Source organism: Peromyscus leucopus, chromosome 14 (genome assembly GCF_004664715.2).
Source record: "Peromyscus leucopus breed LL Stock chromosome 14, UCI_PerLeu_2.1, whole genome shotgun sequence".
NCBI classification, from domain to species: Eukaryota; Metazoa; Chordata; class Mammalia; order Rodentia; family Cricetidae; genus Peromyscus; species Peromyscus leucopus.
In genome coordinates, this window is record NC_051075.1 from 37528535 (window position 1) to 37545928 (window position 17394).

General features: G+C 42.2%; 1 protein-coding gene across 2 annotated transcripts in view; it reads left to right on the forward strand.

The window, feature by feature from the left end:
- Window positions 1-17339, forward strand: part of Atl1 (atlastin GTPase 1) — a 64662-nt gene extending 47323 nt beyond the window's left edge. Inside the window, exons 7-14 of one of the 2 annotated variants that reach the window (XM_028858645.2) lie at window positions 1209-1301; window positions 2327-2465; window positions 8031-8158; window positions 9099-9155; window positions 9632-9703; window positions 12243-12674; window positions 13682-13696; window positions 16524-17339. In XM_028858645.2, the coding sequence (XP_028714478.1) occupies window positions 1209-1301; window positions 2327-2465; window positions 8031-8158; window positions 9099-9155; window positions 9632-9703; window positions 12243-12674; window positions 13682-13696; window positions 16524-16634 (1047 nt within the window). In that variant the 3' untranslated portion in view covers window positions 16635-17339. The remainder of the gene's footprint in view (window positions 1-1208; window positions 1302-2326; window positions 2466-8030; window positions 8159-9098; window positions 9156-9631; window positions 9704-12242; window positions 12675-13681; window positions 13697-16523) is intronic. The other variant, XM_037210590.1, reaches the window with a different exon arrangement.
- The last annotated feature ends 55 nt before the right edge of the window (window positions 17340-17394 follow it).

The window sequence follows — 17394 nt, forward strand, 5'->3', positions numbered from 1 at the left end:
ATCTCAATTATATTTTAATGTAATATTTGTCACTTTGGCTGTGACATTGATACTCTTGTGTTTTTTTACATAAATTTGTCTTTCTTTTTCCCTTGTCCTGCTCCTGGTGCATAAACTTCACTAAGTGTTGGCTGTAGTTGCGTTAGAGATTTGGATGCATTTTACATTTTCTCTGGACTTTGAACTTTTGTGATAAGAAAATACATACTATCATTTCTATAAAAATAGTAAAATACTTAGATTCAGGAAAAAGCTGGTGGAGGGTTGGCAAGATGGCTGAAGGGTAGAGGTGCTTGCTGCTAAGGCTTCGTAACCAGGTCTGACCCCTAGAACTCACATGGCGGGAAGAGAGAACGACTGTCGCCAATTGTCCTCTGACCTCTACACACAGACGCACAGGCGCATATATACAAAAAGTTTAAAAAGAAACTTTTAAAAAGAAAACAAAAGGACCGGAGAGATGGTCTAGTGGTTAAGAGCACTGGCTGCTCTTCCAGAGGACCTGGGTTCAATTCCCAGCACCCACCTGGCAGCTCCCGGCTGTCAGCTCCAGGAGGCCTGACACCTTTATACAGACAGACATGCAGGTAAAACACCATTGCACATAAATCAAAATCAATAAACATTTTTAAAAAAAGTTTAAAAAGAAAACAAAAACATAAAGACTGGTAGCATCTGCTTGCCAGGGAGATTGCTGTGAGTTCTTTGACAGCCTGGTCTATACAGTGAGTTCAACAGCAGCCTGGACTCCATAGTGAGATTGTCTCCAACGCTTGCATCTTCTTCAAGCTGGTCTGGTATCTTATGCATATATTCTACCATAGCCATAGAGAGAAAGAGACAGAGTAAGAAGAAAGGAAGGGAGAGAGGAGAGAGAGAAACAGACAGACAGACAGGAACACACCACAGAAAATCTAATTATGGCTCCCTTCAGTCAACTTTTAATGGTGGTCATGACTGTCGCTGGTCTCGGTGGGATGCGTTCATCTTGGAGTTGGTAGAGCACTTATTGTTCCCACATTGTGAAGCAGGATGAGCTCAGGGCAGACGGCTAAGAAACGGATTCCACAGTATGGTAAGGAACATATGTGGTGTGTTCCTGTATGGTAAGGAACACGGTTAAGATGCAATAACAGGATTGGCCCCAGTAAAAAGCAGGGCCTGCAACCTCCGAGTACTCTCATCCATCCTTTCTTACTACTTTTCAGAGTCTGATATTTCTCGTGCGAGACTGGAGTTTCCCATACGAGTTCTCCTATGGAGCTGATGGTGGCGCCAAGTTCTTGGAGAAACGACTCAAGGTTGGTTCGCTGTTGAGGTGCCTGCCATTTCCCCAGAATAAGCTAGAGTGTCTCTGTTGAATGATCTCCTGAATACCCAGGAGCCACAGTTCCACTTACCCCTTGTAGTTTCTCTAATAGACAACCCAAGGTGGATTTGTAATAAAATTTAGAATTGTGCTTTCAAGTTACTGTCGATGACTTTGATACAGATACTTCATAGGTGATATGTAAAACACTTACTTCTTCCTCAAGGCAAAACTTTCACCTTAAAGACTCAAAACAGTTCAATACTGCAGTGTAAATGTCTAAATGTATTTCATTCTGCCTTTTCTACAGACTGTTAAACACATGTCTAGAAGGGACTGGTGGTGTTTAGGCTTGTATGAAATACCTAGCCATTCAAGTGCCTTTTTAGAATTTAAGTATGGAGCTGGTTGTTTGTTTGTTTATTAGTGACAACTTCATACAAGCTAGGGTCGCCTGGGAAGAGAGAATTTCAATTGAGAAAATTCCTCCATCAGACTGGCCTGTAGCTAAGTGTGTGGGAGGGCCCAGCCCACTGTGGGTGGTGCCCACCCTGGGCAGGTGGCTCTGGGTTATATAAGAAAGCAAACTGACCAAGTCCCTAGGAGCAAGCCAGTGAACAGCACTCCTCCATGGCCTCCGGGTTCCGACCTTGGGACCCTGGCCTGACTTCCCTCGGTGACAGAATAGAAGGTGAAGCGGAAACCACCTTTTCTCCCCAAGCTGCTTTCAGTGGTGGTGTTATCACAGCCATGGAAAGCCAACTATGACAGCAATTTGCCCCCAGATTAGCCTGCTGCTATGATAGGCCTGGCCATGTGGTTTTGAAGGAAAACAGAGGCTTGTAACTTGTGCTAATTGTATCATGCGTTTGCCACACGTAGTTATAGCTATATGGACAAATCCAACCCTTTAATCCCAGCCACATCATGCCATTTTACCATCATGGAAGCTGATAGGCAAAGCCAAGCCTTTGTTTCTGTCCCAAGAAAGTTCACCTTCAGAATGCCTTTCTGCAGGTCTCAGGGAACCAGCATGAAGAACTCCAGAATGTCAGAAAGCACATCCATTCCTGCTTTACCAACATTTCCTGTTTTCTCCTACCTCATCCTGGCTTGAAAGTGGCCACGAACCCAAACTTCGATGGAAAGCTGAAAGGTTTGTCTGCCCCTGACGGAGTTTGCTAACGTCGTCCCTTATCGGCCAGCGCCTGCGGCTGCCGACTTAGCTTCTGCACTAACGAAAGGCACATGGCACAGTCCTGGTCAGGGAAGGGGGGGGGTCGGGCTTGGCGCTGCAGCTTCCCGTGAGTCAGCTGACACACAGGACCAAACCCTGCGTCTACCAGCAGCAGGCAGCAGGCCCCCCCCCCACCTCTGTGCTCTGAAAAGTGCTTGTGTGTGCTTGGTCCCCTCATTATAGTAATCAGAATGGGAAAGTGTCTGTGGTTTTGGAATATTGCATTTGTTGAAATACATAGTTTGGGGCTGAAAGCAAACAGTATATTCAGTACTGAACCCAGGCTCTTTAAAATAGCAACTGGAGAATTTAACAAATGATAAAATAAATAAATAAATAAATAAATAAATAAAGTCCTCTCCAGATAAGAACAAGTTTCTTTAAAACAGAAGAGTAGACACTGTTTTCAGCTAGTATCCTCTCACGGCGTGTAATTTGTACTAACAGAGTGGACTCCTGTTTGAAAAGACCCGGGAGTGGAGGGGAGGTCTTCAGAAGCTCCCATCACTGAGGGCAGTAAAGCTCTCTGTAGACTTCTGCTCTCTAGTTAATTCAAGGCAGTTCAAGGCAGTTTTGACGTTTTACTTGTGAGCCTACCACTGAACACACCATGGAATTCACACTTTCTTGTCTAATTTATTATGGCTTTTTTCTTTTGCATTGTGCCGGGGTGCAACAGCGGCAGCACAAATGTTTTTTCAGCACCATTATTGCCAAGGGGGTTTTCAATGACATTTAAAAATGACAACATATCTTGTATCCCGTTTTTAGAAACTAGCAGAATTGACCAGCAACAGCACTTCCCCTAGTGTCCATGGGATTCTCTGACACCTTTACCTTTAACATTGGCAGTCGATAGAGTAAGGAGAATTCTAAATTCCTCAGCCGCCAGCATTGCGTTGATATTCAGAATCATCCTGTGTTCTCTTCTTTACCACAGCAGATGGCAGTGGGCACATGGCATTAGCATGTGGATGCCAGAGGCCTGTGGTCTCACTGTTACCTCTGAACTCTAACCCACTAGTGGACGGACGCCCAGCCCGCTCACGATCATGAAATTACTAATGGCCTCAGTGTGTCTTGACTGCATCACACAAAGAGCGGGCTTCCATAAAGCCTCTCTTTCTTCTCTGGAGTTGGGAGCTGTAAACAGGAGGGGGCCGCCGAACAAGAGCTCCTTATGAAGAAGGCGGCCGGCTGGCCTGGGCCACCACAGCTGCCGGCAGCTGCAGCTCATCGCCTAGGGCAGCTCTCAATGCCCCCGCTCAGGAAGGGTTAGGAAAAGTCACACAGACACACATGCCTGCTGTGTAAGCATTTGTTCCCCGTCCAGTTGTCCACGTGTCCACAACGACGTTGGTCCAGGTAGTTGACCACCTCCATCTGTCAGCACAGAGCTTGCAAAGTAGCTAGTTCAGGAGAAAGAGAAATGCAAACTGGCTTCAGTTGCCCTAAAAGTTCTGTTTTCATGAGGCTTGTGTACCTTACAGGACTGCTGCTAAATCTACCTTGTGTACAGAAACGTCCTACTTTTTCTCAGTGTCTTCTTTGGCAGCTTTGAAAATCTGTTATCTACAGTATTTTTCCACCCAACACTACATTTTTTCCCTTTTATTGAAAATAGATTTTTTTCCTCCCATAATATATCCCGATTATGGTTTCCCCTCCCTCTATTCTTCCCAACTCCTCCCCACCTCCCTTCCCATATGGATCCACTCCCTTTCTGTCTCTCATAGAAAATAAACAGGCTTCTGTGGGATGATAATAAAATGAAATAAGATAAAACAAAAACTAACCCATCAGAAATGGACAAGACAAATAGAAGGAAAAGAGCCCAAGAGAAGGCACAAGAAACAGACCCACTCGTTCCCACACTCAGGAATCTCATGATATGTACACACAGGAATTGTAGAGTAAAAGAGAAGAAAAAATAAAATCATGTTTCAAAAAGGAAGAGCACGGACATGCCATTATGAGACAAGGAACCTCCAAAGATGCCCTTGAGTTCATTTTCTGTTGGCCATTAAGTGCTGGGCACGAAGCCTACCCTTAAGAGGAGTTTGTTTCCCCAGCGAGACTCCCTTGGAAGAGACAAAATTTTCACTTCCACAAACTTTGCACCACCATTGCACCAGCATATCTTGCAGTCAGGATACCATGGAAGATGAAAGAGTTTATGGCTGAGTTGGCAATGTGCAGAGAGCACTTCCTGTACCAAACGCTAACATGTAGGGGAAGCTCTGTGGAGGCCAGCCTGACTTCTTCCTGTTCAGTGTGTCGTGCAGGTTTTGTCTTCAGCAGTGTGGCTTGATGTCAGCTTGTGGAGAGCAACCTATCGTCTTGGCAACAGCCCGAGTCGTTTGGGAGTTTTTGTGGGACCCCTTTGGCCAACCACTCAATTAGATGTAACCCAATCCAGTACTGGAAGCGTCATTTGGTGACGAGAGGTGTACAGTTGTGGTCCTGTCTCTCCCATTGTTTGGTGATTTCATTTAGCTCTCCTTCATATGTGTGTATATTTTAGTAAGCTTCTCCCATATTAGGTTTCCACACTACCCTTCAAACGGCTCTTAACTTTAGCTGTCTCTCCCTGTATTCCCTCGTCTCCCTCTTCCTTCCCTCTTTCCACTCGATCCTCCCATTCCAGTTTCCCAGCTTCCTATCTGTAACTATCTGTTCTCTTTCCCTGTCCTAGGGAAATCTATTTGTTCCCCAGTACCTTACTCTATGCCCAACCTCTGGCTTTCTATGAATTGCAGCTAGGTTAGCATTTGACCTAACAGCTAATATCCATATATAAGCAAATGTATACCACATTTGTCTTTCTGGGTCTGTGTGCTACCTCACTCTGGAGAATGTTTTCTAGTTCCATCCATTTACCTACAAATTTTATGATTTCTTTTTTTTTTAATGGATAAGTAATACACCATTGTGTAAATGTATCACATTTTAAAAATCCATTCTTCTGTTGAAGGGCCTCTAGATTGTTTCAAATTTCTGGCTATTATGAATAGAGCAGCAACAAACACACAGACTTTTATCCTGGCTGCCCTATGAGCTAGCTCTGGTATTCTTCACAGGGCTCGCATGGGAGTGATTGTCTCTTGCAAAAAAATGTGTGCTGGATGCAAACAACTGTGAAAACTTTGTTCTTTGGTGGTAGGTTCTCATGTGCTATTTCATAGGCAGAAATAACTTTCTAACTCATCATCAACACTAATAATTTGCCCACTATCCTACAAAGCATTGCAATTATTGCCATCTTTAACAGCACAAGAAATAATAAGTCTTTCCAGTGTTCTTTAAAATGTTATGATTAATTTAATTGCTGTTAATGAAGGAACTTCCCATACTGGAAACCAGAGGTCAAAAGTGTTGAGTCGTGTTCATTCACACTACATTCAACTAGCTTTTACTGAATTGAATACCCCCGCTAGCATAGTCTTTTAATTAGCAGGGAGTTATATAGAACAATCAGGTAACCACAGCATACACTGTGGGGCAGCTTCCTTAGCAGAAGTTGTCAGAGTCAAATGCTAGACAATTTTTTTTTTAAAGAAATGGTATGTCTAATGACTTGGCAGGTTATCTTGAGAAGTTACTGTCCTTTGTTAGTTTACACCCTAAATCCTATACTGGCGCTCCTACTCTATAGAGTTACTTATAAAGCATACATTGTATGGAGTATTTATTTGGTAACTAATGTAACTACCACGTTGGCCCAGCTCCTGCATTCCCAAGAAGTTTTTGCTCTCTTGAGGCAAAATTTACTGAAGAAATTATGAAGATACAACATGACCTTGAGTGTTCCTCCACCTACACATCTACTGAACACTCATAGGGCCCTCTGGAAACTGATCAGAACTTGTCTGACCATGTCCCAGACTGTGAATTTACTGTGGTCAAATAATACTATTATTAATATATTGTTATTTCCTGGACCCATCATTAGAATGGTTAACAATGGTTCCAGGGCAAGCAGAGATGTCTAACACTATCTTCAGAGCACATTGTGCCCAAATATGCTGGTTGCTTTAATAATAGTTACCTTTCTGGTTTAGTAGACCTATATCTATTTTCATTCCATTCCAATTTCATAAGAAAAAGTTTGGGTAGAAGTGTGTGTGTGTGTGTGTGTGTGTGTGTGTGTGTGTGTGTGTCTGGTTTTATAAGGAAAATACTTTATTATATAGACATTTAGGAAGAACTGATACAGTCTAGATATATTGCAGTAATCATTTACTTAGAAACCAAGTCATACCTCTTATACATAGTGTGCACATTTCCCCATGTATTTAAAATGACTTACACAGGTATCCATGTGTAGAACTTACTTCACCATCTACAGTCTGTAGTTTTACTAAGTCTGTGCATTAAGCTTGAGCTCACAGCTAAGAATGGGTAAATAACAGAGTCTACTGCTGATCTGTTTTAAGGCCTGACTGGCCTCTTCTTGCTGTGTTATTTTATGCTGCTGAATTCTGCCACTGAAACTATAGAGTTTGTTACCACAGTTTACCCAGCTTTCAATACTTACAAGGCAGGCACAGGAAACGCAGGAGAATTTGGAGGCAATACCTTACAAGCCATGAATTATCTGTCCCCTGTGTTTTCGTTACAGATGTGGTCTCAGCTGGGGGCGATGGCACATGCTTATAAACCCAGCAATTAGGAGGTAGAAAGAGGAGTTCCAGGCCAGACTTGGCTACATAACAAGTTGGAGGCCAGCCTGGGATATTTACAGTCATGTATGTGCCCCTCACTGACACCCCAAGTAGATGTGGTAGCACACATCTATAACCTGAGCGTTTAGGAGGCAGAGACAGGAGGATCCCTGCAAATTAGAGACCTATATAGTGAGACCCAGGGATATAGCATGATCTTATTACCATGGTCTTATTATTAACCAGGGCAGACATGAATGACTGGACTCAAATAATCCTGAGTCAGCCCCACAAGGATTTGGAACTATAGGTACACACCACCACACCCAGCTTCCCAATTTTTGAGCCTCTATACATAACCATAAGTAAGATCCAAGGGTCTCAGACTACATGAAATGCTTACATAAATGGGCTTGTAATACTGGGAGGTAGTGGCACACACCTTTAATCCCAGCACTCCAGAGGCAGAGGCAGGTGAATCTCTGAGTTCAAGGCCAGCCTGGGCTACTCAGAGAAATCCTGTCTCAAAAATACAAAAAAAAAAAAAAAAAGAGTGGGTGGGGGAGCTATAAAATGTGTTTAACATTTAATGTTAAGAAATACTTTATAGGTGTAAGACATGTGAGTGGAGCTGAGAGCCAAGCGTGGACATGTGTCAGGAAGAATCACTCCCAATAGTTTGGAGTGGCTAAGTACAGGACAGTGAGTGGTAGCATTTCCACTGAGGCCAGGGAAATGGAGGTAGATGAAGGTTTTATTCTGTGGCATGGAGGATTGGACTGGATTTTTAAAATAATGGTGAGTTTGCTTTCAATTGTAGAAATAGATGATGAATTCATCAAAAACTTGAAAATACTGATTCCGTGGCTCCTTAGTCCTGAGAGCCTAGATATTAAAGAGATCAATGGGAATAAAATCACCTGCCGAGGTCTGCTGGAGTACTTCAAGGTATCGTTCCCATTTCTATACCTCTCGTGAGTACTTCCCTTTGACGTGCCCTGGAGTATGCATCCTTCACGTAAAAATTCTGTGGGGCAAATGTATAAGGTGCCCATAAAAAAGCTTTGGAAAATTATGGCACACCTAAGAAGTCACTTTCTGAGGAAATAAAATCTTTTTTAAGGAAACTCATTGTAAGTAAATTTACCATCTGTTTTTAACTCGAGGGAACTATACTTTGAAATAAAAATATATCAGAGTTGAACAAACCTTTATGGGCGTGTTCACAGAGTCCCCTCATACTGAATTTCACCTTTAAGATTATCCGTAGGCAACTATATTTTCTTCCTGAAAAATAATTCTTCCAAACTGCTATCTGCACCAATTTTAAATTTGCATTTACCTCTTGACTTTACTAACACCAAATGCCCTTTGCCAACATGACTATCTAATGAAGAAATTAACCTGATTTGTCAAGTTCTTCAAGATTAAGTGTCAGTCTTTAAAGTTGGTATTTCACCATCTGAAATGCCTTTTTGTGTGACCTCTTTCCTTCGTCACTCTCAACTGGCTGTATGTGAATTTCTAGTCTAACACTAGATGTGCTTATGGTGTGGACTCGTTATCCCCGCACAGATTGGGTCCATACAGCTTATGTATCAGCAGGGCACAGGCTCACTGTGAACAGGAGGCTACGCCATCAGAGGGATTTGAGCAAGCTTTTAAGGGAGATGACTTAAGCCTTCCTGAAGAAGGGCAGCATTGGCATGTGGCTATGTATGAAAAGAGCATTTCAGAAAGAAGGAACAGCATTAGCTAAAAAAAGCAAAGAAAGAAATAATAGTTCCTGAAAATATTTAGTTGTCAAGACCCTAAAATACAGGTTAACATAAGAAATGTTGAATGAAATTGCTTGACTGAGTCTTTTTCCTGTTTGGTTTTGTTTTAGGCATACATAAAGATCTATCAAGGTGAAGAATTACCACACCCCAAGTCCATGTTACAGGTGCGTACTCATCAGGAGGCATGATGTTTAAGCTTGTTTGTCTCTGAGGCCACATTTTCCTGCCTGTAGTCACCTAGAGATCTCTTGCCTTACCCATGTGTCTATCTGAACGCTCCACACGAACACACCGGTGTTACTTAGGTTGAGATCCACTTTGTACCAAAGACTCTCCCTCCTCTGTGTGTGGACTCTGCTTAGAAACATACTCCTCCTGTTCTGGCTGGTACACTCTCCCACCGCCTTCACAGGAGGTGAGACTAGGCTGCTCTTCAGAGAAAGGTCATCCGAATGGACATTCCCTGTAGCATAGTGGCTTGCTGAGCGAACATCTAGGTTCTGTACATCTTAAAAGTTAATAATTTAAACGTGTGGAGAAACACTTGTGACTCCTTGCTGGCTGGTCCTGGCACATTTCTTGCATGCGGCCCTGACACAGACGACTCCACTGCGCACTAACGTGTGTACTTTGTCCCAAGGCCACAGCAGAAGCCAACAATTTAGCAGCTGTCGCGACTGCCAAGGACACATACAACAGGAAGATGGAGGAGGTGAGCATTCGGGGTTTGAAAACGTACTTCTTCTTTGAACCCATTCTCTGATGTCGTACCACACTGCGTGCACAGAGGTGACTCGAATGTCACTTTGCTCAGTATGTATGTGTCACATGTCTTGTGTCCCTAGATACTTTAAAACAGAATGTTACAAAGCGGGCATGGGAAGCTGAGGCCGAAGAATTGCCAGGAAGGTGAAGTGGGTGTACTAAGTTTAAGCCTAGCCTGGGGTACAGTGAAATGAAACCCTGTGTCAAGAAATCACACACACAATGCACTTTTACAGGCATTTAAACATTAGTTCTCTCCTAACAAAATATCCTTACTCATGTTTTCTTTGGCCAGATCGTCCCACTGGAAGATTCAGTGGCTAAAAACATGCTACTCTCTTCACTGTGCATATTTGATTCTATAGTCTTATTATTTCTCTGGAAACTTGTAAAAAAAAAAAAAAAACAACCAAAAATCAAGCCTCAGGAACCAGTATTTTTCATTTTAGTTTTAACTAATGTAAGAAGTATTATTTTCCCCTAAAAAGTGTTATAATCAAAGTTACATCTAAAATTGATGGACTCTTAAAATCAAGAGAAATTTAGCATAAAATTAAAGAATAACCAGTTGTATTACTAATATTAAAACTATAGCCAAAGTTAAGGACGTGGTTAGCTGGAAATCGCTTTGTAACTCTCTATGTGTGTGGTGATTGAGAGGCGCATACATGTACGTGAGTGTGGGACTTAGGAGATGCACACATGCACGTGTGTAGGAATGGGGAAGCACACACATGCACGTGAAGGCCAGTGGAAGCTGTTGAGTGATTTCCTCTGTTACGGACTACCTTGTTCCTTTAAGAGAGGCTCTCACACTGCAGGAGAAGCTGAGCTGGCTGGCCAGTGAGCTCCTAGGATCTTCCTATCTCCAGCCCACAGTGCTGGAGTATAGGCATGTGCAGCTGTGCCCAGCTGTTTCACATGGTGTTAGGGTTTGAGCTCAGGTCCTCATGCTTGCATAAGCAATTACTTCTGCCCACTGAGCCATCTCCCCGGCCTATCTCGTAACTTTTTAAAAACTTGAAAATACAGTTCAAGAACATTCTATGTGCTTCTATTACTCTAAGAAACATCCAGTTGGCTCCATTCAAAGTAAACAGTGAAAGAGCTAAGGAAAATATACTTCTTGGTTCAAGAGTTTTATAGTACTGATTATTATTTTAGATTAAACTTCACTGGTCAAAATTACTTCAGTATAACTTGACTTCTGAAAGAACTGCATTATTTCTGTGTTTTCTCGGCTCTGTATTCATTCTGTGAACAAACAGTTGGCAACTATATGGGTCATGTCTTTTTTATCTTTGAGAATTTGTTAAGTCATAGATACTATTTCCTGTGTCTTAGAAAAGGGGCTGGGCATGGTGGCACCTTTAATGCCAGACTGAGGACACAGAAGTAGGTGGATCACTGTAAGTCTGAGGCCAGCCTTTCTACAGAGCGAGTTCCATGCCAGGGTTTCCAAAAAACATCCCTGTAGAGAGACAGAAGAGGATTAAGAATGGCTTTATTAGCCAGGCGGTGATGGCGCATGCCTTTAGTCCCAGCACTTGGGAGGCAGAGGCAGGTGGATCTAACTGTGAGTTCGAGGCCAGCCTGGTCTACAGGATGAGTTCCAGGACAGCCAGGGCTTCACAGAGAAACCCTGTCATGAAAAACAAAACAACAACAAAAAGCAAAACAAAACAAAAACCCCAAATCAAACCAAACCAAAGCCTTTATTTTTTTTTTTTTGTTTTTGTTTTTGTTTTTGTTTTTCGAGACAGGGTTGCTTTGTGTAGCTTTGTGCTTATCCTGGATCTCGCTCTGTAGACCAGGCTGGCCTCGATCACAAAGATCCGCCTGCCTCTGCCTCCCGAGTGCTGGGATTAAAGGTGTGTGCCACCACTGCCCGGCAACCAAAACCTTTATAAGGCATTACACCAGCCACCTTTTCTAGCGCTGCCTCATGGATGTGGGCACAGTCTGGACTGACAGCACACATGCATCCTTCCTCTGTCACTGACAGAAAACGCAGCAAGTAATTTTGTCAGGCACTCATCACTGTGTACTTACATAGACCTACATGATTTAGGTCAGGCACTCAACTTGTCTTTTTGATGTAAAAAAAAAACATAAACGTAGGAGGTATGAGGTTGTAGCTAGCGTAACACAGAATACTATGTTACAGTGAACTTTTAACAAGTAGAAATCAGCTCTAAATAATGATGGAAAGTACAGTGTGGTGAACAGTCATTTATTATGACAGTCTCTGTACTGCATGTAACGGTATACGTTATATGTAAACGACCACTGTTTACTAGGCCGTCCACACTAACTGGACCGTAACTGACCACTCTTCTGGCTGCAGTGTCCCTGGGTGATGGAAATGAAGTCCGTCACTGAGTTCATCGTTCTTATGCAGCATTCCAGTGTGCTCCAGTGAAAACTGGATACAGTTGTTTATCTGCTCCCTACCACATAAACAAATACTTCTCTCTCTGACATAGATTTGTGGTGGTGACAAACCATTCCTTGCCCCTAATGACCTGCAGACCAAGCACCTGCAGCTAAAGGAAGAATCTGTGAAGTTATTCCGAGGGGTGAAGAAGATGGGCGGGGAAGAATTCAGCCGGCGTTACCTGCAGCAATTGGAGAGTGAGATAGATGAACTTTACATCCAGTACATTAAGCACAATGACAGCAAAAATATCTTCCACGCAGCTCGCACCCCAGCCACACTGTTTGTCGTCATCTTTATCACATACGTGATTGCTGGTGTGACTGGGTTCATTGGCTTGGACATCATTGCCAGTCTGTGCAACATGGTCATGGGACTGACTCTTATCACCCTGTGCACCTGGGCATACATCCGCTACTCTGGGGAGTACCGAGAGCTGGGGGCCGTCATTGACCAGGTAGCTGCAGCCTTGTGGGACCAGGTAAGAGTTCTTTTATTTTCCTCAGTTAAATTCTGCACACACTGTGTAGTCAGCGTTCATTCAATAGCAGAAATACACGGTGAACATGACTTAGACCAGCTCTTTAAAACTTTACAACATGGCAAGATATGAACAACTAACTACAGTGTGTCCTACACAACTGACATGCTAGTATTTAAAACATACGTGGATAAACGGCATTTTTACTTTCTAATTCTAAAATGTTAATAGTGTTAGAAGTATGAGAAACAGTTACTTAGCTGCTTGTGACCCTGTGTTGAACTTAACCTAGCAATTGACTGGCACTGGCTTTGTGAGGGGCGTACATGACCTACTGTCACTGGTTATCCTATTCCTCTCATTAATATCACATTTGATTTGATCTAGACTTTTGAGCAAGCCACAGCAGGAGCCAGTGGTCATGAACCAGCTGCTTGTGCGTCAGTTAGCTTCAGCTGAGGGAGTCAGGGGCACCATGACAACTTACTAGCTTACTCTTCCAGGAGTCTCTTTATTAGTTATTGAGAATTTAGGGACATTAAAGATCTCCATACAATTTTATATTTTAAGCTTTTGAACATTTGTGGTCTAGAGGTAGCTAATAGTAGCACCACCCCCACCCAGCATGAAGAGCACACTGTCTGTACTCCACAATAGAATGTTAGCTAAGGAGCTGTGTGCCTTGGAGGAATCAAGCTGAAATGCACTGATGAGAGCACATGGGGGAGTGAATGCAGCTCATCTGGATCCCAAGCTACTCAGTATCTCAGCACACAAAGCTAAAGACAGGTATCTGTAAACTTCAGAACCCTCCTAGAACACAACGGTAAAACCTATCAGAAATACAGAACTGGTTCTTTAAAGTATTTTTGTAAAATATGGAATCTAAACTGATGAATCTTCAGGAGTATTTGTCTTAATGCTCACAATTGATATTGCAGATGAAGTTGAAAATTATGTTATTAAACAAACTATAACTCTTCCTTTTAAAATTGCCTCTGCTACAGGGAAGCACAAATGAGGTGAGTTAACATTTTTAACTAAGATATATATTTGTAAATGTAATGTGATGTTCCTATTTACAACTACTAGGTATTATAGGATATCTTAGAAAATACTTCTCTAGAATATAAGTTTATATGAATTTTTAACATATTCCAAATATTATGTAGGATTTAACTTGCACAGAAGTGTCATTAAAGAGTGCTTGTTTTAGTTCCTATGTAGAAAATTTTGTGGGTTAAGCTCTAGTGTTGCATGATTTGATTTCCCCATTGTGGTCAAATACTGGACAAGAGGAAGCATGCAGGAGTGAAGGGTTCATTGGCTCAGCTGAAGAGGAGACCGCAGCAGAGAAGGCATGGTGGCAGACCCTGAGGCAGCTGCAGGCAGGGAGCAGGGAAAGATGGACACTGTGCTCAGCATCTTTCTCTTTTTGAATTCCCTCTGGGACCACAGCACACGGACTAGATAGTCTTGCCCACACTGAGGGTGGGTCTTCTCTGCCTAGTTAATCTTTCTGTAAACAACCTCATAGAAATACCCAGAGATGTTTCCATAGGGATCCAAATTCCCCAAGGTTGGCAATGAAGACCTACCATGGCGGTGTCCTTTGCTCTTCTGCAGTGAAGCCCGCGGTCTGCAATCTGAGTAAATGCTGTCACCGAGGGTATTCCGATGCAGCTGCCACCGTTAAGGACTTTGGCTTCGGGCTGACAGTACTCATTAGCCCACTTTAAGAGGGCTCCATCACAGGATGCACCCATGCCTTCTCTGCACACCTCAAACCTGGCCTGTGAACTAGCATTCCTTCCTCCTTTCCATGTGCACGTGGAAAGAAGCTGAGCTTCCAGAAAGAAACAATTACACTAAGAAAAAGTATGTCTATACAAGTGTTGGATCATTTTCTTCAAAGCTAATCTTGAACAACAAGTAATTCTTTTCTCAGTTTCTGCTTGACTCTATAAGTGAATTATGTTCTTTAATCAAATACCAGTGGAACATTTAATATTTTAAAGTCAATAACAGCTACTTTGTATAAAAGTAAATAAACTCACTAGAAAAACAAAACAAATTTCAACTTTGTACATAAAACCTTGGGTGGGGGACCTAATGCTTGAAGAGAACTGGAATTAAACCAAGTTTACCAGAAGCAGAATGTGACAGACTAGGATGATACCACACTGTACTGACCACATTTAGAGAACTGAACACAGCACCATCCGCACTTACTGTGTTCAGCTCTAGGGGCTGGAGAGACGGCTCAGTGGTTAAGAGCACCGACTGTTCTTCCAGAGGTCCTGAGTTCAATTCCCAGCACCCACATGGTGGCTCACAATCATCTACAACTGTACTCCCATGGGATCCAGTGCCCCCTTCTGATAGAAAGACATACATGATGACAAAGCATCATATACATAAAATACATTAATAAATCTTAAAAAAAAACAGCTATATAGAATCACAGATGAAAAACTTCTTGAGAATAGCTATGTAAATATTAAGCTGTTACCCAGTTCTTAAAAATATTCAAAAACAAAAGACTCCAGAAAGAGTTTGAATTGTTTGGTATGTGACAGGGGAGATAGATCTCACACCCTAGCCAAGAGGAAAAACTAAGATACTTGGACTACCCAAAAATGTGCAGTTTGGAAAAATAGGATTGCTGGATGCAGTGGCACATGCCCATAATCCCAGCACTCAGCAGGTGGAGGAGGCAGGATAATAAATTTGAAGCTAATCTGCATCACATGGTGAAACCCAACCTTAAGAAAACCCCTAAAATTCTTTTGATTCAAATACCATTAAACTAATACAAGGAATAATCAGAGGAGGTCATTTCAGTGAGGAAAGGCTTTCTGAAGTGGAAATAGGGCAGGCAGAACGTGTGAATAAGGGAACCCAGCTTGGGGAAGGAGCAGTACCCTTCAGCTGACCCAGCACATACACAAGAATGGAAAAGTAGCCCGTTCTGAAAATAGATTCACAGCAGGAAGTTACAGGTCTAAGTTTTCTAAAACTGGCAATATTCACAATGTGAGATGTCCACATATCCCTGGGACATGGAAAACGGTTGGACTGGGAGACAGTATTCTAAGAGATGTTTAAGATGAAGTGCAGTCAGAGCATGTCTGCATGTAGCACATGCCAGGGAACTGAAACTACTTTATATTTTAAGATAGTAGTTATTGGTCTGTTTGTTTTATGTGTGTGAGTGTTTCAGCTGCACGTAAGGCTGTGTACCATTTGCATGCAGAATCTAGTGGAGGCCAGAAGAGGGTGTCAGATCCCTTAGGACTGGAGTTACAGGTAGTTGTGAATCACCATGTGGATGCTGGGAATTGAACCCAAGTCCTCTGGAAGATGAACCAGTGCTCTAACCTGCTAAGCCATCTCTCTAACCCCTGCTAGTTTGTGTTTGATAGAAGATACTGATATAAAGAACATTAATTCAGGACTGAGAAGATGGCTCAGTGGATAAACCTTTTGCCACCCGAGAGTAAGGACCGGAGTTCAAGTCTCCAATAGCCACTTAAATGTCAAGTGGATGTGGTGATCCACCTATAATCCCTATGCTTAGAAGGTAGAGATGGGATTCTCTGGACAAGCTTGCTAGCTAGACTAGCCAAATTGGGTGAGAGACCCTGCCTCATATATAATGTGGAGAGCAATAGGGGAAGACACCAACTTCTGGCCTCCACCCACATCCACACATGCATGCACACCATATACAAAAAAGTATTTAAAATGTGACTTCAGCATGCTGTATTTTATATAGTACTATAAGCTAAAAAGGGAAAAAGCTATACCTGTGTGCTTAATGTTTTATACCCGACTCTTATATTCTAGGCTTTATACAAGCTTTACAGTGCAGCAGCAACCCACAGACACCTGTATCATCAAGCTTTTCCTGCACCAAAGTCAGAGCCTACTGAACAACCAGAAAAGAAGAAAATTTAAGTCAGTAAAAACAAATGCAGGTGCATGACCATTTGTCACTTGACTATCAGAGCTTTTGTTTCCATGCAAACATTCAAAGTGCTTCCTTCAGAACAGAGTGAAAGCCAAACGCCTGAGAACTCGAGCAGTCCAATTCTTTCCTCCAGTGATTAATAAGCAGATGTATGCATGGGTATTTGTTAATATGTGCAGTTTCCTGATTTTCGTCTTTAAATACGCTGTTATCATTTCAGGTATTTGTAAACTGGAGGACAGTAGAGGTGTTCTCCTTGACTTCACTAAGTTCTACTACTGGGTTATAATTAAATATTGTGTGATACCACTCCAGGTTTGGATATGCTCATTTAATTTCTATAGGAAATTTAAGTTATTTTGCGTAGCTATTTGTTAAAGCACAGCATAACTCAGCAGGCTTGATTTACTCTATATAATCTTATACATACCACAGGCTCTTATCTTGAAATATATTTAAGAGCTTAAAAGTTGCTTTACCAAAACGATACATTGTTTCTTTTTATATTTATGACTTAATATAGAATGTAAATCTCTTGATTAAAAATGCACAAAAGTTGTTTTGTACGTGTGTTTGAGTTTCACGGCTCTGTATAGTTTTTCATTTGGTACACCGGAAATGTATTCTCATAGGTTTATTCTTTTAATATGTGAACTATTAAACTTTACCCTGGTTCCTAACATTAAAACAAATGCTCGCTGACTCTGCAACTATTTGGGAGGTGCTGCTGTGGCATGAAGGGCTTAT